This window comes from Chanodichthys erythropterus, chromosome 4 (genome assembly GCF_024489055.1).
Source record: "Chanodichthys erythropterus isolate Z2021 chromosome 4, ASM2448905v1, whole genome shotgun sequence".
NCBI classification, from domain to species: domain Eukaryota; kingdom Metazoa; phylum Chordata; class Actinopteri; order Cypriniformes; family Xenocyprididae; genus Chanodichthys; species Chanodichthys erythropterus.
This window is the reverse complement of record NC_090224.1, coordinates 260857-283279: the sequence shown is the minus strand read 5'-3', so window position 1 is coordinate 283279 and position 22423 is coordinate 260857. Positions and strand designations below refer to the sequence as shown.

At 40.0% G+C, this 22423-nt stretch overlaps 1 protein-coding gene across 1 annotated transcript in view; it reads right to left on the bottom strand.

The window, feature by feature from the left end:
- The window catches only part of kcnk2b (potassium channel, subfamily K, member 2b), a 69715-nt gene that overhangs the window by 18529 nt on the left and 28763 nt on the right, over positions 1-22423 (bottom strand). Inside the window, exon 3 of the mRNA XM_067382933.1 lies at positions 20545-20705. Coding sequence (XP_067239034.1) covers positions 20545-20705 — 161 coding nt within the window. The remainder of the gene's footprint in view (positions 1-20544; positions 20706-22423) is intronic.

The window sequence follows — 22423 nt, the reverse complement described above, 5'->3', positions numbered from 1 at the left end:
ATGAGGAAGCATCTGGGTATGAGTAAGCACCCATCAGTTCCCCTTAAACTGCGTACAGCAGCACACCAACAGTCTGCTTATTGCAGCACATCGGAGGAAGACACTGATTCCCCAGTTCTTGCTGCTCCCAAGCCGAAAGCCTCTAAGCAGAAGAGTAAAATGCAACTCCCTGAAATGACTGAAGTAGGCATTCTGAAGAAAGAGATTGCAGCTCTCCAAAGCCAAGTTGCAGCCATTAAGACAGCTACTAACCAGGAAGTGAGAGGGCAAGCAGGGACAAGTGATCTTCAGGGACTGAAAGAACAGATAGCAGAGCTTAAAGTCCAAGTTGCTGCTTCTGGAGTGCAGAGAAACCAGTCTGAAAGATTCTTCAGTCATAGAGAGAACCAGAGTAAACCTGGTGCCAGTGAAATCAGCAGAGACAGAAATGGGAGATCAAAGCACACAGAGATGAAAACCAGTCGGCCTCGGCCATGGTATTGCTTCCGCTGTGGAGATGACGGCCATCTAGCCATCAACTGTGAAAATCCCCCAAATCTCTCTAGAGTTGAAGAAAAGAGAAGAAAGCTGAGAGAAAGGCAGGCTGAGTGGGATCTCCAACATAGTTCCACCACGGAGTCTTTAAATTAAGATCAGTTCCTGTCACAGGGCTGACGGGGACTGAGGAAACCAGACAATGCCCTAAGCATCGACGAGTGTTTCATAAGCAAGCTGGCATCAGAAACTCATTGAAGTTACCAGCTGGACTGGTAGGAATGAAATGCACTGCACGAATCAAAGTCGAAGAGAAGGAAGTGAACTGCTTGTTGGACACAGGATCTCAGGTAACAACAATTCCCCTGTCTTTCTACAACAGTCACTTGTCGCAGCATTCCTTGCAGCCATTGAACCACCTGTTAGAAGTTGAAGGAGCAAATGGACAGGCTGTTCCCTACCTGGGATATGTTGAATTAACTCTGAAGTTTCCTCAGGAGTTCCTAGGAATTGAAGCTGAAGTTCCAACGTTGGCCCTAGTTGTCCCAGATCTGACATATGCACCCCAAATCCTCATTGGTACCAACACCTTGGACGTCCTGTATGCTGATCATGCAAAAGCGACCACGCCCCGAGTTGAGTCATATCACTATGGGTATCGAGCCGTAATAAGAGTCTTAGAAGCAAGACGCCGACAAGCTGGTGCGAGTGTCTTGGGCCAAGTGAAAGTGAAGGGGGGCATGCCTGAAGTTGTAACGGCTGGAAGTACTGTAGTTCTCGATGGCTGTGTCAACATCATTGGGCCACTGACGGAGACCTGTGTGACTGTAGAGCCAGCGATGCCATCTTTCTTGCCTGGCGGCCTGCTAGTGGCTAATAGTCTGCACTCCTTACCTCCGAAGCGCAATGTCCAGATACCAGTAGTGCTGAAGAACGAGACGCATACTGATTTAATAATCCCTCCAAGAGCAGTACTGGCCGAAGTACATGCCGTCCAGCATGTGACCGAAGGTAGACACACCATGAGTATCCCTGGGTGCAAAGCTGCGAACCCTTCACAGGACAAGGTTGTTCCCGACTTCGGTGACTCTCCCTTATCATGTGAATGGAAGGAGCGAATAACAGATCTAGTGAACTCCATGCCAGATGTTTTTGCACTGCACGAGTTAGATTACGGCCACACTGATAAGGTGAAACACCGTATCAATCTTAATGACAAGACACCCTTCAAGCAGCGTTCTAGACCTATCCACCCGCAAGATGTGGATGCAGTAAGAAGACACCTCAAGGAGCTCCTCGATGCTGGTGTCATAAGACCATCTGAATCCCCATTCGCTTCCCCAATAGTAGTAGTGAGGAAGAAGAACAACGATGTGCGCTTGTGTATCGACTTCAGAAAGTTGAATTCCCAAACCATAAAGGATGCATATGCTCTGCCGAATCTGGAAGAAGCCTTTTCTGTTCTAACTGGATCTAAGTGGTTTTCAGTTCTTGACTTAAAATCGGGTTTCTACCAAATTGAGATGGAAGAGGCTGACAAACAGAAGACAGCGTTCGTATGTCCATTGGGCTTCTGGGAATTCAACCGAATGCCCCAAGGGATCACAAATGCACCGAGCACATTTCAACGGCTCATGGAGCGGTGCATGGGGGATCTTAATAGAAGAGAAGTATTGGTCTTCATTGACGATCTTATAGTCTTTTCTAAGACTCTTGAAGAACATGAAGCCAGACTCCTTCAAGTTCTGGAACGACTGAGAGATTACGGATTAAAGCTTTCTCCTAAAAAGTGCAAGTTTTTCCAAACGTCAGTCCGATATCTGGGCCACATAGTGTCTGAGAATGGTGTCGAAACAGATCCATCCAAAATCGAAGCCCTCAAGACCTGGCCTAGGCCTAGAAATCTTAAAGAGCTCAAGTCTTTTCTCGGGTTCGCTGGATACTACAGAAGGTTCGTTCAAGACTTTTCCAAGATAACAAGGCCTCTCAACGACCTTACTGTTGGTTATCCCCCTCTGCAGAAAAACCAGAGACGGAGCCCAAAGGAAAGTGCACAGTACCGAGATCCTAAAGAGCAGTTTGGAGATCGATGGACTCAGGAATGCCAAAGAGCCTTCAACACTATCATGGAGAAGTTGACTTCGGCCCCAGTCCTCGGATTTGCAGATCCCAGCCTTCCCTATGTGCTGACCACGGATGCGAGCACCACTGGACTTGGGGCTGCCCTTTATCAAGAACAAGAAGGTAGAATGAGAGTAATTGCCTTCGCCAGCAGAGGCTTAACCAAGAGCGAAACGAGATATCCAGCGCATAAACTGGAGTTCCTCGCGCTCAAGTGGGCAGTTACGACCAAATTCAGTGATTATCTGTATGGAGGAGAGTTTACTGTGATAACGGACAGCAACCCGCTCACCTATATTCTGACATCTGCGAAGCTCGATGCGACCAGCTATAGGTGGCTGTCCAGTCTGTCGACGTTTAACTTCAAAATTCAGTATCGGGCAGGCAAGCGAAACCTGGATGCAGATGCACTCTCGAGACGTCCTCATAACAGGCCTCTGGATGACTTTGTCTCTCAAAAAGAGTGTGAAAGAATCAAGCAATTCACCCTTCACCATTTAGCAGAATCAGATCAGCCAACGATACTGCCAGCAGCGGTGAAAGCTCTCTGCGAAAGACACGAAGTGTATCAGAGCTGTACTGATCCTGATATGTCGTACTCCCAACCTACCGTGTTTGAGTCGTTGTCTCTCGGCGTTGATGCAATACCCCAAGAGTTCCAGCAAGAGGACGCCCATGGTTTTCCGGCTCTTCCCCGAATGTCTGAAGAGGAGCTGAAGGAACACCAAGGAGCTGATCCAGAACTCAAAGTAGTTATCAAATATCTTGAGTCTGGTAAGAAACCGGTTGGGAAAGTAGAACCTGCAGAAGTTGCCTCATGGCTAAGAGAGTGGAGCAGATTCGAGTTCAGGAATGGAGTATTATTTAGAAGGAGGCAAGATCGAGGAAGTGTGCTATATCAGTTGGCGTTACCTGTGGATCTCCGAGAGATAGTGCTAACGAGCTTGCACAATGACATGGGCCATCTAGGGATCGAGAGAACCCTGGACCTCGCTAGATCTCGATTCTACTGGCCAAGGATGGCGACAACTGTGGAAGAGAAAATAAAGACCTGTGAACGCTGTGTGAGGCGGAAGACTCCTCCTGAGCGAGCTGCACCCCTGGTGAACATAGTGACAAGCAGACCCCTTGAGTTAGTCTGCATGGACTTTCTGTCACTTGAACCTGATCGGAGTGGTACAAAGGATATTCTAGTGATCACTGATCATTTCACCAGGTACGCTGTAGCGATAGCCACCAGAAACCAGAAAGCTGAGACCGTGGCCAAATGCCTGTGGGATAACTTCCTAGTCCATTACGGGTTCCCGGAGAAACTCCACAGTGATCAGGGGCCCGACTTCGAGTCAAAACTGATTAAGGAGCTGTGCGCCATAGTAGGAATACGTAAAGTAAGAACGACACCTTATCATCCTCGCAGCAACCCTGTGGAGCGCTTTAACAGGACGCTGCTTCAGATGTTAGGGACCCTGGATGACAAAGGAAAGACCTGCTGGAAGGACTTTGTGAAACCGTTAGTCCACGCATATAATTGCACTCGTAATGACTCGACAGGATTCTCACCTTACGAGCTGATGTTCGGGAGGCAGCCCCGGCTACCAATCGATCTGGCCTTCGGTTTACCTGCTGACAAGTCATCCCAATCTCACTCAAGTTATGTCAGGAATTTGAAGGATCGCCTGCAGGAGAGCTACAGGGTAGCAAGTGAGAACGCTTCAAAAGTAGCTGTGCGCAATAAGCGGAGGTTTGATGAGAGAGTGGTCGCTTCATTCCTTGAGGTTGGCGATCGTGTTCTGGTGAGGAATGTCAGACTAAGAGGAAAGAATAAGTTGGCAGATAAGTGGGAGAAAGAAGTTTATGTGGTGATCAAGAAAGCTGGTGACTTACCAGTCTATACTGTTCAACCTGAGGGCAAGGATGGGCCGCTCCGCACACTCCATCGCGATTTCCTACTACCCTGTGGATTTCTGCAAGAGGAAGACAGAACTGAGTCAGTAAGACAGAAGAAACCCTACAAGCCCAGAACTCGAGCAAACCCTAGTTCAGGAGAGTCTGAAAGCGAATTCCAGAATTCTGAATCTGAAGATGACTTTGCAAGCTACGTACCTCGGTACTTACCAAGCGTTGAGAGCAGGATTCTTTCCAACCACAGACCTGAGGATCAGTCAAAAACTGGGGTTACATCAGAAGTTTCTCCTGAAATTAGAACTGCAATTAGTACAGACCTCAGGCTTTCTACCTCAGCGGAGTCACAAGGGAACTTACCTGACCTACCTGATGATGAAGACGGATGTCTGCGTGATGAACCTGAGAAAGGGAGATTGCAGTTGAAAGACTCTACTGGATCTCATGTCTTAAGTGACATGCCTGTGCAGAATGGACAGCAGGACCAGGAGTCTGGTAAAACCTCATCTGGGACTCTCAATGGAGAGGATGACAGGAATGATGGCTTTACACAGAACGAATCTGTTAATTTGAGGAGTCCCCGAGACCACTTAGTGGAGATGGGCCAGAGTTTGGCAGATGTTCCTAGACGCTCACAAAGGCATTGTGAACCACCAAGAAGGTTACAGTACTCCACGTTGGGTAATCCTCTTTCTATGGTTGTGCAATCATTACTGCAGGGGCTCAGTGCAGCTCTCACTGTGTCATTGGGGGAACCCTCTTCTCTTGGAGATAACCTTCAGAGAATGTGTAGTGAGAATCCGACTGCAGTGACTTTGCAGCCTAAAGGATGCAGCGGGACCAGCATATCCTCAAAGCGGGGAGAGTGTAACCCGGGTGATCCAGGCTACTAGTAAAAGTGTTGAAAGTTATGTAAAAAAAAAAAAAAAAAAAGAAAAAAAAAGGGAAGATTTAAGAACAAGAGGATAAGAGAGAAAAGCGAGTGCTTTAGAAGAGAAAGTGTTTCGTCCTATCATTGATCGTGCTGCATTGATTGACACTCCAACGAGCCAATGGTAGCAGCGCACTGAGATGGCACCGGCGACTTCACCACTATCAGACATTGAGAGAGAGCGAGCGAGTCAGATGAAGCATGTGCACACTGAGTGATTTCCAGATACTCCGTATAAAAAAAAGATCGCGATTGAGATAGAAAACTTGAATGCAATCAAGAGATTACATTTTTGAGTGAACTTTGAAGAGCTGATGCCGAAGTGAGAAGACGACGAGGCAGAGAATTGAGAATAAAGGCCAATGTAGATACATGGAGCACCAAAGCACCGCAAATTATCTTCTTAATAAGATGTGAAATTCTTGCCTTGGCTGGGTTTTTTTTTTCCTCCTTTATGTGTTTTTCTGAGAAATTGTGAACACCATCCTGGACACGTGAGACGCATATGAGCGTATGTAAAAGGCGAGCCACCCGCGGAGACAATTTGATTGTTGAACCCTGATCTTGAATTCATCGGAACCGGTATGATGAATCTTTTCCTTTTGTTTTTGAACAAACAGGACTGAGACTTTGCATATTTTTCCCTCGAGCTTTGAACGGAGAGACATTGATTCAGAACTGAACAATTCTAAGGAGTCAACAAGTCTTTTGATCTGAGTCATTTGACTCTGAACTGACATTAACTGAATCGATCCAGTGAATCTTGAACATTTGATCCATTTGGCTGAAAGCACTGTTACATTCTGAAGGGAAAGAGTTATTTGAATTGAGTTGTAATATTTTGTTCTGAAAACATTGTTTATTGTTTCTTTCAATTTTATTGGGTTATAAACAAACTGAGTCTGTGGAGTTTTCCAATAAGTTTATTTTATTATTTCATTTTCATACAAAGTATATGACAATTGTTCTCAATTGGGTTGATTTGTTGATGAGCCCAACTTCCTGGAATTTCAAAAAGAGAATTGATTATAAACATTGTTCAACATTGTATGTTGTTAAATTACAATATTGAGATTTACATACTCCAGACAAATTGCAATTGAGAGACTCTTGAATGAATGCAAGATTCCAACCAGTAAATGAAATTCTTGGTTTTCACCTACCTGCTGTGTTGCTTCCCTCTCTCCAGTAGCCGCTCCTTACCTTCTGATCAGTTGGCCCATATCGAACCATATTGAACCCTATACAAGTGTGACACTTCAGACTCGACACGTGTTACGCGCTACACTTCAGTTTACTGAATGTTACAACCTTCGGGTGAAACAACAGACTTCTCTCTGGTGAAGTATGCAGGACTTCTCCAATCATTTAGTCCATTTAAACCCGCCCCTGCAAGCTTGTGTTCATCTGCCTTCACTTTTGAGTATAATGCCCACATCTCAAGATCCAGTCAACAACTGATGCATGAAACCGTTGGCTGCAAGTCAACTGTATGTCAACTATATGTTGACTGTATGTCGACTATATGACTTCTTGATGCTTTGGTAGATTTCCCCTTATAATTTCATAAATTTATTAAAATTTCACAAAATGATGCCCCCTGGAGTGCGTCTTGGTCGAAAGCCCACCCCTTTTCTTTCACTGCTGTGGATTGCAGTGGTACGTGTTTTTAGCAATGTAGCTTCGTTGTTTGATTTCAGTGTTATGCAATGATATCATGTGATCTTTACTTTAGTATGAGGTCGGACCGCCAAGGCTGTGTGTGTGTGTGTGTGGTGTATTGCTTACCCCCAGGTAAGTTTTAATGTGGTGCATTCACTGTGTTGTGGGAAGTTTGGTTTGAGTTAACTACAGTCTACAGGGTGCCCACCTGTGTGTCATGGCAGCACAATAGCCAGGTCGGAGCACCAGCTGTTAATCTACCAACTAAAGGAGCTACTATATGTCTTTGGTATGTTTGTGTGTGTGGTTGTGATTGTCACATCGTCTAATTATAAGGTGAGTAACTTGTTTATTTTCTCTTGTAAATTGTTGTATGCCTAAAGTTGAGATTGTAATAAACGTTTATGTTTAGGGTCCTCGTTACATGCATTGCAACTCTCTTTCTCTCTCTCCAACCTTCACTCTGGGCCATGCTGCTGCTTTGGGTTGTCAACACTTCTGGTCCAGTGGCTAAGTGGGCTAGGATGTTTGTTTTTTTGTTTGTTTGTTTTGTTTCTTTTGTGGTCGTATCATTTTTCGTTTGGGTTATTGTTTTTGTATTGATTTATCTTTAGTATTACTGTCACCAACCCTCAGTTTTTGTGACTGTTTTTTGACTGTTTGACAACAGTACTATTAATTAGAGTTATTACTGCTATGCGTTAGAACTGATCATGGCTAATGTTTCAAAATGACAGAGATCACGAATGAGTTTGTGTGATCTTTGTTGTTGTGACAGTATATAGTTTGTTTTGTGTTTAATTTGTATTTTTATTTGTAAATTGACTATTTTGTCCATTTGAGTATTGTGAGTTTTTCTTGGTTTTGTTATATTTGTTTAGTATATTGATTCTGACTGTTCTGTTTATTTGCTTATTTATGTTGGGGTTTGGTTTGTTTGTCTTCTAATGTGATTTTTCTTTTTTTCTCTTTTGTATTTTGCAGGAGCTGAGTGTTTCTTGGAAGCGGGCTGGTTCTGGGTTGCACAGGCTTCACTTCAATAAGGGTTGTCATTATTGCTGTGTCACTATTTCTGGTCATTATATGCAGTGATTTTTGTAGATTTGATTTCTTTTGTGCACTGGGTGCACCATAGCCTGCTTCCCATATAGGAAGCCTCAGCCCCTGCATCGATTAACTTCTTCATATCTTTTTCTTTTTTCATTCGACCAAGACAATTTAATTTAATGTTTTGACATCACCTGATACAAAAGCTTGTGCTTTCTCAATTAAGAGATGAGGGAGAGAGGGGGACAAAAACAAGAAACAAGGAGCAAGAAAACAGAACTGAGCCAAATATACCAAATACTGTATAATATCCAAGGGCAAGACCTGATAAGGAATATAGAAAGCACAAGGGCTACACACCTTTTTTTCTGTAATTAATCATGATTAATCACACCTAACATTAAAAATTGTAATATATTTTAATATTGTAATACATATTTTCACACGGAATCCCACGTAGAACACTGTGCAATATTATATAACATAAAAATGGTACATTTTAAGTATTTTTTTTAATGGCATCTTTATACTAAGTGCTATGAATGAAGGCCAGAATCACTGATACCAATACTACTACTTATGTTTTTATTAAATTGATTTTTTCTCAATTTTGGGGATGAAATAAGAAATTGTAGCCATTGAATATTATACATTCTAACTGAAAATCATTTTTGACATTTAATAGGCTTAAAAAATGTTTAACTTAAGTGAAATTCTAACACTCATCACAAAAATCCATTATAATAAATGTCACATTTGGCTTTGCCTTTAATATAGTATGTTGTAGTGTATACACTGATCAGCCACAAAATTAAAACCGCTGACAGGTGAAGTGAATAACCTTGATTATATTGTTACAATGGCAACTATCAAGTAGTAGGATATATTAGGCAGCAAGTAAGCAGTCTGTTTTAGAATTTCATGTGTTGAAAGCAGGAAAAATGGGCAAGCAAAAAGATCGGAGTGACTTTAACAAAGGCCAAATAGTACAAGCTAGATGACTGGGTCAGAGTGTTTACAAAACGGCAAGTCTTGTAGGTTTTCCCAGTATGCAGTGGTTAGTACCTACAAAAAATGGTGCAAGGAAGGATAACCAGTTAACCAGCATCAGGGTCATGGGCACCCAAGGCTCACTGACGCACAAGCGAAGGTTAGCCTGTCTGGTCCAGTCACATAGAACAGTGATTCCCAACCACGTTCCTGGAGGCCCCCACATTTTACATCTCTCCTTTATCTGACACACCCATTTCAGACCTTGGAGTCTCTACTAATGAGCTGATGATCTGAATCAGGTGTGTTTTATTTAAGGAGACTTGGAAAACAAGCAGTGTTAGGGGGATTCCAGGAATGTGGTTGGGAACCCCTGACACAGAAGAGCTACTGTAGATCACATTGCTGAAAAACGTAATGCCACCCATAATAGAAAGATGTCAAAACACTCAATGCATCACAGTGTGCTCCTTATGGGCTGTGTAACTAGAATGGTCAGAGAGCCAATCCACCACCAAAAGTGCCTGATAGGCAAATGAACATGCATCTTCCATTGTTGGAAGCAGGATGCACTAAGAAGAAGGCAGGCCAGTGTTATGCTCTGGACAATGTTCTGCTGGGAAACCTTGGGTCCTGGCATTCATGTGGATGTTACTTTGACATGTACAAATAACTTAATTTGATTGTTGCAGACTGCATATACCCCTTCATGGTAATGGGGTTCATTGGTAAGTGCCTCTTTCTGATGGCATGAGCCCCTTTCAACAGGATAATTCACCCTCCCTTACGAAAAAGAAGTTTAAAGTTTTACTTCTTTTAAACTAAAAATAAGAAATTATACTTTCAGTCTACTTTTTATATACTTCCCAGAAATAAATTTTAAGTATATTTCTCAGAATAAAGTATAAGTATACTTGACTTATACTGACAGAAAAGTCTAACTATATTTGGCCTATACTTGGACTCGAGATATACTTAAAAGTATATTTATAAAAGTATAGTATAAAAGTACATTGTTTGAAAATATTGATTTATAAAGAAAACAGATACATTCCTAATTCTGAGTATAGGAATTTTAGTGTAGGCTAGTCCACTGGTAGTGTACATAGGAATTTTCTTCACTCCTTCGTCGATTCATCGAAAATTTGACGATTGACTGAATTTTCAGGCTATACGGTAGGGGGCGCTGTTACGCATCTTCTAAAAGAGTACAGAATCTCCGGATCAAAATGTAGGAGAAGAAAAAGCTGAAACAAGCGATAGAAGATTACTCACGCAAATATGAAATAAAGCGATCTTCAAACGTCAAACAGCATATCAAAACTGCCTAACGTTACTAATGTGGACTATGAAGCTATTGGGGTGTTTATGTTCTTCATCTACTCCACCTGTGTTTGATCATCATTCCGAATCCGATCCGGACATACTTTTTAAACAAACCCACATTTAATTGTTGATAAAAAAGGATTCTTGAAGCTAGAATAAAATGTTTTTAAAATGGAAAGAGTTAAAGTAGTTAAAGGTATTTCAATTATAAAAATACCTAAATAGGAACTTAGTAGTATACTTAAAGTTAGGGTGACCATATGCGCCATTCTCCCAGGACGCATCCTGTCCAGGATTTCTAAATAAACTAAAATGGCTTGAGCCCTTGCCTCTTTAATTGTGAAAGTGGTCATATCGATGTGCCCCCGGAATGCGATTTAGGAACGCGATTTCTACACTGAGGTCTGTGCAAGCCACTGTTCTTATTGACATTCTTCATGCAATGCATTAAAATGTTGTCGTATTTGCAATGCTTTGACCGTTCTCTGTAGATCCAGCCTTCTTGCAAGCCACGATTGGTTGATTATGTATAATGCATGCTATTGGTCAAATTATTTTTCAGTCGTTACCTTCCGCAAATATGAAAACAAAACCTTAACTGGGACATTTTATGCAACTTAGAAATCCTGGACAGGACGTGTCCTGGGAGAATGGCGCATATGGTCACCCTACTTAAAGTGCAAAAATAATATATAAATAGTAAACTATGTGATGATATGTTGAATTAAAGAAAACTTACAAGTATACTTGCACTAAACTAGTAGTTTACTGAGAGTATATTTCAAAGTGTACTTTCATATACTAAAAATGTACTACTAATATTAAAGTAGTCTACTACTTTACTTTACTTGTGGTACAGATGAAGTACAAATGAGAAACGTAGCTGTGAACTAGTTGTGTACTTAAAATTTAATACAAAGTTCTGGCATGAAACTCTAGATGGCGCAGGCTAATAGTTTATAGTTTACTTTTAGGAGTATACAGGGTTACAATGACATTATCAAACGATGCTACATCATTATACTATTATTTGCTCAGGTGGTCATGGAGGGTTTTTTATCTCTATTAGCCTTCAATGTTTTACCATTTGTTAAAGCCACACATAATGCATGTTCTAATTGGTATGTTTGGGCCTTTTGGCTCAGACACACATAGAAATAGGCCACTAGAGCTAAGACATTCGGCTTGGTAGCCCAGGCACATATAGTCTAATAGGCCACTAGAGCCAAGCCTTACAGCCCAGAATTACTTAGTTGTGGCAAAAAATGGGCCAGGCACACATAGATAGCATACACACGGTTCCTATGGCTCTTCGGAGCAGCAGCAGTACATATGTTTTGGCGGTAGATCTGCTGGGGAGTGAGGGTGAATCATCATCTTGCCTTCTGCATTGATTTGGGATCTCTGACATCTCTGGGCTTGTATTGTCCAATATCATGTCACCTGCTCTGTTGGGGGGTTATTCATGTATGCTATATTGTACAGCAGCAGCATGTCTTACTTGCTCACAGCAGCGTTTCGTGTATGTATTGGCAGTAGCAAGTCCCATATAGGGCTGGGGGATATATCGCATGTGATTGTCAGTAATCAAAAAGAAAGCCGGTTCCCTGATTACTGCTAAATCACCATCACCTGCTGTCAAATGGAGCAGCATTTAATAGACAGAGCCGTAGTTCACTGACAAGCCACGCAATATCGCGTTCATATCGCAGATGAATCGCCTTCAATAATGAACGCGATATTTCGTGGCTTGTCAGTGAACTACGGCTCTGTCTATTAAATGCCGCTCCATTTGAAAGCAGGTGATGGCAATTTAGCGGTAATCAGGGAACCGGCTTTACTGACAAAATGCGTGTGACAATCGCATGCGATATATCCCCCAGCCCTAGTCCCGTACTTGCTCTACAGCAGCAGCAATAATCAACAGCAGCAGCAGCGTAGCAGATCTATTCCACCAAGACCAAATATATCTACATTGTCATATCCATTACCATGCCAAACACTCAGAGAGTTGTCATGACAGAAATACAAAGTTCTGGCATGAACCTCTAGATGGCACAGGCTAATAGGTCCTTTAACACAACCTGCTAATTATCACATCATCTATAGGTCACAGATGATTGGTTCCTGCTGTAGTAGTAGCCAATGAGCTTGCGTGCTTAATCTTTAAATACATGAGTTAGCATTGTTTAGTAGCGCAGCATGCTTCAGAAACCCTCCACCTTCCCCAGCTCCACCTGTCTAAATCTGCTAAGGTTATTCATGTACGCTATATTGTACAGTAGCAGCATGTCTTACTTGCTCACAGCAGCGTGTCATGTATGTATTGGCAGTAGCAAGTCCCATACTTGCTCTGCAGCAGCAGCAATTAAGCAGCAGCAGCGTAGCAGATCTATTCCGCCATGACCAAATATATCTACATTGTCATATCCATTACCGTGCCAAACACTCCGAGAGTTGTCATGACAGAAATACAAAGTTCTGGCATGAAACTCTAGATGGCGCAGGCTAATAGGTCCTTTTACACAACCTGCTAATTATCACATCATTATCTATAGGTCACAGATGATTGGTTCCTGCTGTATTAGTAGCCAATGAGCTTGCGTGCTTAATCTTTAAATACATGAGTTAGCATTGTTTAGTAGCGCAGCATGCTTCAGAAACCCTCCACATTCCCCAGCTCCACCTGTCTAAATCTGCTACGGTTATTCATGTATGCTATATTGTACAGCAGCAGCATGTCTTACTTGCTCACAGCAGTGTGTTGTGTATGAATTGGCAGCAGCAAGTCCCGTACTTGCTTTGCAGCAGCAGCAGCAACAATAATCAACAGCAACAGCCGCAGCAGTAATTAAGCAGCAGCAGCGTAGCAGATCTATTTCACCAAGACCAGAACTACTGTTACACTAGTACAACGTATACTTCAGTTGGTCCCAAGCTGTATTAAAATACATTTACAAGTTTACAACTAGTACACTGATACTAGTATACTCACTACATGAAGTATACTTAAAAATATACTTGAACATTACTTAAGTATACTTGATAAAATGAACTTGAAGTATACTTCTTTTTCGTAAGGGCTGCCACACTAGAAAAATTGTTCAGGAATGGTTTGAGGAATATGAATAAGAGTTCCAAAGAGGCCTCCAAATTCTCTATAGATCTTAGTCATGCTTGAGCATCTGTGGAATGAGCTTGACCATCAAATCCGACCCATGTAGTCTCCACCTCACAACCTGCAGGTCTTAAAGGATCTGCTGCTAATGTCTTGTTGCCCAATGCAACAGTACATGATCACAGGTCTTGTAAAGTCCATTCCTCAAACCCTTGCATCAGAGCTGTTTTGGCAGTGCAAGGGGGACCTACACAATATTAGGCAGGTGGTTGTGGTTGATCAGTATGTGTAGTAACAGTGATGTTTCTGTCTCTGTCAATATCAGATCTCTTTGTTTGAATGAGAGCTGTAAGTTCATTTTTATTTTGCACATCTTCAGGGAGGGGAAAAAGATACTGCATTAAATGTTAATGTAAAATTAAATGTAAGGTGTTAAACAGAAAATATTAAACATTATTATTACACCCTTGTTTATTTTGGATTAATCTGTTCAAGATGTTCAGAGATATGTTTGGGTAAAATCTCCTGCTGCTTCTTGTTGTTTTAATGTATTTTTTTCATTGTCTGTCACCCAGTATGGGTCAATATCACATTTTTTACTGTTTACAGATGGCCACATAATAAATAAATAAATATGAACAACAAACCTACTTTGACTTCAGAAGGATATGTACTGCATTATGCTGTCAGAGTGGGGAAGTTAGGGGCAGTATTTAAATAGGTAATGTCGTAATATTTAATTTTTAAAATAAAGAGTAGATGAAATGGAACATTTGTTTTAAATACACTCTAGTAATCATCTGTGATAAAATTTTAAAGTGTGTTATTTTAAACTGGTATTTTAAGAACTAATAGCAGATTAAATTAAGGAACAGCCCAGCCAACACAGCATGGTGGGGGCTGCCTAACTGGGGCCCAGACATTTTGTCCACGGTTTCCATGTAGGCCCCACATGGGTTAGCCCAGATGAAATGAACACTGCTCAGTGTGCACACTACAGGTTGTTAAATGTAACACAGAAACATGCTGGAGTTAATGAGATAATTAGGTGATAACACGCAGAATCACCGAAGGACAGAGAAAACAACAAGAAACAACAAGAACTACGACTACGACGAAATAAACTGAAGAAAAAAGACATTAAATCTCTGAAGATCTGATTAAATAACAAACAGCATTACCAGCTTCACTTATTACTAACCAGACTGACTCTATCTCTGCCACACGCTCTTATTGAGAATTACAAGAGGTTTAAATGTTGATGATTTGAAAATAAGTTTGGTATAAGTTTTTAATGTCACCATGATTGAGTTCAGCGCTTACTTCAGTTAGGCTGTTTGACTCTTGACAGTGTTAGTGTTTCTCTGGCTGCTCTTGCTGTTTATTATAGCAAGAAAAATAAGAAACAATGTGGTCAGCTGCTAGATAATAAGAATATAATCATTAATTAATGGCTTACTTTACTGATCTAATGGCTGAGCTTTTTATGAGCAAAATGTGTTTAACTTTGTGCTGGATCTTTTCTTGAATTACAACAATAAAAACGTTTTAACCAGAAAATTTGAAGAAAAAAACAAAACAAAAAAAAAACACACACATCTGTCACTAAACACTTCAAACCTCCTGCATGATTCACTTGAAACACAGACATCAAGAATCAGCGTATGAATCTCAACAATGGTGACATGCTTCATACTGCAATGCATTCTGGGAGTCATGGATGAGTTTGTATGAGGCACCCAGAATGCATTGCAGCATGAAGTGTGTCACCATTGTTGAGATTCATATGCTGATTCTTGATGTCTGTGTGTGAATAAATCTTGCAGGTGTTTTAAAGCATTTAACGTACATTGTACTTTTCAGTTTTATTATTTTGATCTTTTTTTTTTTAACTGCATTGTTATTCTAGAAAACATCCAGCTCAAAGTTAATCACATTTTTTCATATAAAGCTCAATCATTAGTTCAGTGTATAAAGCCACTACATGATGACAATTATATTCTTATCATCAAACAGCTGGCAGCAGCTAAACACATCTTCTCTTGCCTTTCTCGCCATAACAAAAAGCAAGAGCAGCCAGAGAAACACTAACGTTAAACAGTCAAGAGTCAAACTGCCTAACTGAAGTAAGCGCTGCCCTCGATCACAGTGACATCAAACCAAACTTATTTTCAACAAATCATGAACATCTAAACTTCTGGTAATTCTCAATAAGAGCTTCTGTAGGCATGTGACAGAAATAAAGTCAATCTGATTAGTAATAAGTGAAGCTGGTAATGCTGTTTGTGGAGATGTTTAATCAGATCTTGAGTGATTTAATGTCTTTTATCTTCAGTTGATTTCATCGAAGGCTGTGGCTGAAGTCGTAGTTCTTGTTGTTTCTCTGTCCTTCAGTGATTCTGCTTGTTATGACCTTATTATCTCATTAACTGCAGCATGTTTCTGTGTTACATTTAACAACCTGTAGTGTGCACACTGAGCAGTGTTCATTTCATCTGGGCTAACCCATGTGGGGCCTCCATGGAAACCATGGACAAAAATGTCTGGGCCCCAGTTAGGCAGCCCAGGTGACACCCATCTGGGCCCCACCATGCTGTGTTGGCTGGGAGGTTTTGTCGCATATCTCTGTGGAATGCGTTTGATTTTGCTGTACAATCCAGAAAGCAAATATATGATCTCTGAAAGTGACTTTATCAGCTATGAAGGTCTGTGTTAGGTTTGGAGTGGACAGAGCACAGATGAAAAATTGGTATGGTCGGCTGTATTAGGAATGTGATGTGACATATAGCTACTCATGCACTTTATTAATCTTCTGAATGAATGGATTAAAATAGGAGACACAAGGAACACTTGAATAAATGAGTTCACAGGTTAAGGTGACTATGATGAGAATGCATGTGGTTGGCATTTGACTCTAAACATCTCTGTTCAATGAGGAAATAGTTCATCTGATTCAGTATCTCAGGCATGTACAGTACATACTAGCATTGGGTACACCCCCTGTGTAATATCACTTATTCCAAATGATTGAAAATACATGTGATAACCAGATATCAGTGATATCAAGAGGATTTGGCATTTCCAATTAATATATTAAATTATTATTATTATTAGGGTGCTTTTATTATTAAATTGATATTACAATTAATTTACAATCTATTATCTATAGTCTATATGTCCGAACACTGTAATAATCAGTCATTAATGAAAATTAAGAGCAGCTTTATTTAAAAAACAAAAACAAAAAAACAACTTGTTTAACACAAAATAGTTCTCTTCTCATTTTTTTTCACTAGCCTATGTATGGGCCACATGAGAAATAGTAAGAAAATAAATTAAGACTGTTATCAGCATATGTTAAAGTAGATTCGTCTCTCGTTGTCTCGTTGATAGAATATGTGGTGTTAACGCCGCGTCAGATGGCGAAAGCTCTGCCAGTTTTTACTTTCTCTTTCTGTAGTAAATAATCGACTGGGGTTTGAGACTTCACTGGCATAACTCTCGCGCAAAGTTTGCAAATTGCTTCTGTGATATCCACTGACTTGCCTTCATGGTTTAAAATGAAAAAATTGACACAACTTTAAAATAATATATAGAGGTCTATGTTTTAGTTTAATATTTTGGTGGGGCACTGCCCCACCTGCCCTTAGAGATGAGCCATAGATGGCTGCACTTCCTAGTTATCCCTGCGTAATTAAGCCCTGGGTTTGTTTCTGTTCATTGTCCATTGTTATCTTACATTGCAAAACTGTTACATTCCTATTAGTGTTTGTATTACCTGTGTTTGTTCATGGATTATTGTTTTTATTTTGGTTTTGTTTAATAAAACTTAAAGTGAAGGTAAAATGTGAAGGCCAATTATAGTAACCATACTTGGAATTTACCCATACTTGGAATTTACCCATTCAATCTAGTGCACTCATATTAGGAGTAGTGAACATACACACTGCAAACCATGCCATTTTGCTGTGGCACCCAGGGAGCGATTGGGGGTTAGATTCCTTGCTCAAGGGCACCTCAGTCATTTCCTGCCAGTATTGAGAATCGCATAATTTATGCCAATCGCACACACAGGGCCTGAGCCCATGCCCATCTCAGGCCCTGTGCCCGGTTGCATAAAGCACCTTAAGTTTTTCCCTTAAGTATGACACTTAAGGCGTGATTTCCCCTTAACTAAGGGAATGACTTAAGGGTGTTGCATATAATCTCTTAAATTGTTCTCTTAGGTAAGGGAAACTGTTAAGTGTTTCACGACAGCATCCCAGATTTTGCCGTTATAAAGTTCTTCTGTTGCCATGTACACGTTATTTGTTAATACATATTGTGATATGTTTTGACAGAAAACAACATAAGATGGATAAGGAAAACAAAAAAGAAAACCAAATATGAAAGAGAACGACCAGACGAGAAACTCAAATTGATAGTTTACTCAAAATTGAGATTTCTGTCGTCATTCACTCACCCTCATGTCGTTCCAAACCCATAAGACTTTCATTCATCTTTGGATAACAAATAGAAATATTTGTAATATTCTCTCATCATTTATGTCCATTTATTGAAAGACATCCTTATGATTACGGCTGTGTCGGAAGCTCAAACGTGCGCGCAAGAACCAATGAGGTTTGTTTTTGCGTGTGATGCACGCATGTTTGCGCTTCCATTGACCGTATAAGATATGTGCTACATATGTGATTTCATCAATGTTTATGTGAATAAACCGCTAAAGTACAATTTGTTTATCATATAAAGCGGTCGATTGTGTCTCGTTAGAAGACTTGGATTGAACCTGCTCACTCCGTGTAACACTTAAGGTGAAGTTTTCCTAAACTTATGTTACACTTAGGGAAATTACGTTAAGGGGCTTTATGCAACACTTACGTTTTTTAAGGGATTACATAAGTGAAAAATACATACTTAAGGGAAATTCTTAGGGTTTATGACGTTTCACCTAAAGAAACCCTTAAGTAATACTTAACTGTTATTTTCTGCAACACCCTTAAGTTTAAGGGAAACATAAGGGCGATCTTAAGGGAAAATTACACTTAAGGTGCTTTATGCAACCGGGCACTGAGCCTATGCTAGCCACAAACATACAGCCTGCCCTGGTGCTACTGCCAGCTGCTATGTTTGTCCCAGAGGGAGTGCTAGTAGAGCTTGACATCCTGGAGCTCATCCCGAGGTTAAATTGGTCCCTTCAGTCTAAGTTAATGTAATGGACTCTCTGGTCCTGACCAGTTCCCTGGTCCTTCCTTCTCTGGTTCTGTCCAGCATCCAAGTTTCCTCCTCACCACTGGTTCCAGCCAGCCAACATACTGTTCCCGCCTCCACTGCATCCCTTCAGTCCCTTGGGTCATCCTTCAGTGATTCTGCCCAACTGCTCAGATCCACCTGGTGGATCCAGCTCCGCCCTGGTGTGTTGATCCTCTAGCTCCACTCTGACCCATTGGCTCCATGCATAGTAACTGCATTACTTCAAAGTTGAACAGTAAGGTATTTGTTTTTATGTACAATTTAAAAAAATAACAGTTTAGATTTACTATATTAAAAAATAACAGCTCCACAGTGGGAACAAAGTACAATGAAAGTCAGTACCTTTCATTACTTAGAGAGATGTTTTTCAGCTGCTCTTTGCTGGAGGGGTCATGTTGCTCTACCTGTCTCTGTAAAATACCCCAAAGGTGTTCTATTGGATTCAAGTCAGGCTACATACTTGGCCAGGTCATTTTTGCTTGACATGGCTTTTTTTTTTGGATTGCTATCATGCTTGAATATTCCTCTTCTGCCAAGCTTATGGGAGTCATCTTATCAGCCAGTGTTCAGGTATATAAACAGACATTCATGGTGTTACCTATAAATGTCCTCTCCCCAACATGATCTGCACTCATACAGCCACAAAACATTACACTCCCACCTCTTGTGCTTCACTGCCGGGACCATGCATTCACTGTGGGCATCCTGGCCAGTTTCATGTAAAAACATGCTGGAATCCATTTGAGCTGAACATATTTATTTTGGTCTTAACTGACCACAGACTGGCCCTCATTTATCAAACGAACGTACAACAGAAAATTGAGTGTACGCTTGTTTCCACACAAAATTTGGCATTTATCAATATGCAATTACAGGGTTGAGGGGTGTCCTTCGAACTGTCTGAGCTGTCACAGAAACTTTATTGATAACCCCTGTGCAAAGTCTGAAGCACTTGCCTGTCTGTTTTCAGAGCTAGATTGTGCAAGAAGTCCACTGTCCATGACATCATTTTAGAAGGCTGGCCACTGTGGCTCTCATGCATCCTCAAATCATTACACACCCACATCTTGAGCTTATGTATTTTTTTCAACTATATTTCAGTTCCTCTTTGGAGCCATGGTGCAGACATGCTGATAGACACAGCCCATAGGTTCAAAGCTATTAAAGTTCTGGTGTTCATAGGTATAACCTTATATTTTCTAACCATGTTCATGTAAGTACTCACTTTTGTTTCAGTAATCACAGGTATATTTACTATTGTTGCATTGATTTTCTATTTTGGGGGCTGTATTTTTAAAATTTTTAGTTGTTTATAACAGGGCATACACTATTTGTCAACTTAGGAAATAATGTAATTATTGAGAGGTGATACAATTTATAATCATTTGACATTTTAGCTATATTGCACAAGGGTGTACCTACTTCTGTTGTATACTGTAAATCAGAGGTCTTCAACCCTGCTTCTGGAGACCCACTGTCTTTCAGCGTTTAACTCCAACCATAATCAACACCTGAACCAGACAATCAAGGTTTTTTTAGGATCACTTGAAAATTACAGGCAGGTTTGCTGATGCAGGTTGGAAATATACCTTGCAGGACATTAGGTCTCCATGAACAGGGTTGAAGATCTCTGTATATTTTATAAACGTAAAATGGTTTTGTACAGACTAAAATATATAATATTAATTACCATTGTAAATATTAAAAAACTGCTTTAACTCACATCAATCATACCCTCTACTTTAGAAATGGCCTTTCCGAAGATTGTTCCAAGCTGGTCTCCCACTCCTGCCAGCAAGAATCCAAACAGAGGAATTCCCAACAGGGCATAGATAATACAGAAGATGCGTCCACCCTCTGTGTGAGGTGAGATATTCCCAAATCCTGGAGTGAATAAAAGTAAAGTTAAAAAAGCATTTGATACTCAAAAAAGTATTTAAATTACCTTTTCAAATATTTACAAATTATTACCTCTTGAGGTTTGGTTACCTCTTAACATTTGCAACATGCCACTGAGAAGCTTCTGCCCCAATTCTGAGGGGTGGGGTTGGGGGGTGTGGGGAGTGCTTTTCAAACTATAAATTCAGCCATGATTTCGAAATTCAACACGTAATAAATTTGTATAATTCAATTTATCTTGATGTACAGTAGTTCAGTGTGAGAAAGCCACTCAAATCATATGAATTATGTACTGTATGTCTGTGTCAAACACTGCATACATAACATGACAGCATGCACTGTAAAAAAATAAAAATAAAAATAATAATTGTATTATTATTAATATAATAATAATAATAATAATAATAAACAAATTGTGGAAATTCACAATTACATATTGGCTCAATAAATGACTTCCAAATAAATATCCCCATGCAAAAAGATGCATTGTAGTAATCATAGCTAGACGTGCTTGAAGTAAAGCTGCGCTTAACCATTATTTTGTATTAATATTAATATTGAGTCAGATGATTCCTTCCTATATTTCGGGGCACCAGCCAAGGACTCATTGGCTACGTTTACATGCACCCAAATAATCCATTTGTAATCGGATTGACGGCTCAATTGGATTGAAAAACGTTCATGTAAACACCTTAATAGTATTCACTTAAAATTAAAAAAAATAAATAAATAAATAATAATAATAATAATAATATATATATATATATATATATATATATATATATATATATATATATATATATATATATATATATATATATATATATATATATATATATATATATAGCTATGGAAAAAATTAAGAGACCACTTAACATTGATTTCTGAACTTGGAGTGGTCTCTTAATTTTTTCCATAGCTGTATATATACATACATATATATATACTATTCACAGAACATATTTAATTGTGCTCAGTCAATCTGCCAAGTCAAAGTGAAAATTCTGTGTTGGGTGAACAAGTCCTACATCCAAAAAACTGTACAGGCATATAAAGAAAAAGAACCAACAAAGGAAAACTGTTGGTATGGAGAATTCAAAATGCGGATTCGCGGGAGAGCGAGCGCCAAACCAGCCGGTGCTGAAGACTGAAACAAACATAATTCCCAAGAGAATACAGATATTCATCATCAAAAGTTTCAAGATGTAATGGTGAGTACAGAGCACTGAAAATATTCTCCAAAGTTTTGCTTTAGGACCTGGTATGAAGTTGAAAAGTCATTTTGTAGAATCGCGAGTTCATGCATTTATTGGTAATTATCTGATGGTAGCCAACAGTTTTATTTTCCACATGTCATATATGTCTAAACTAATAAGCAATAGCTGTTTAATGCTGTCTGATGGTGACCATGTATACTGTATTTTTTTTTTTGTTCCAAACTCAATTTGTTCAAGTTACAGCTGTTTTATTTAAAAACACTACACTACAATTGTGTCAACGCTTACATTATTTATTTGAACTCTTGCAGCCAACAAGGATTATCATAAAACATGCATAGAAGAGGATAATAAAAAGCACCTGAAGAAGAGACAGAAGTGCAGCAATGACTAAAGGGGTCCAGAAGATAAAGTTCTTTTTCAAGAAAGCTGAGTGCTTTATTGTTGTATAAAGTGTGAGTTTAATTTGCTTGCATGCGCTAAGCC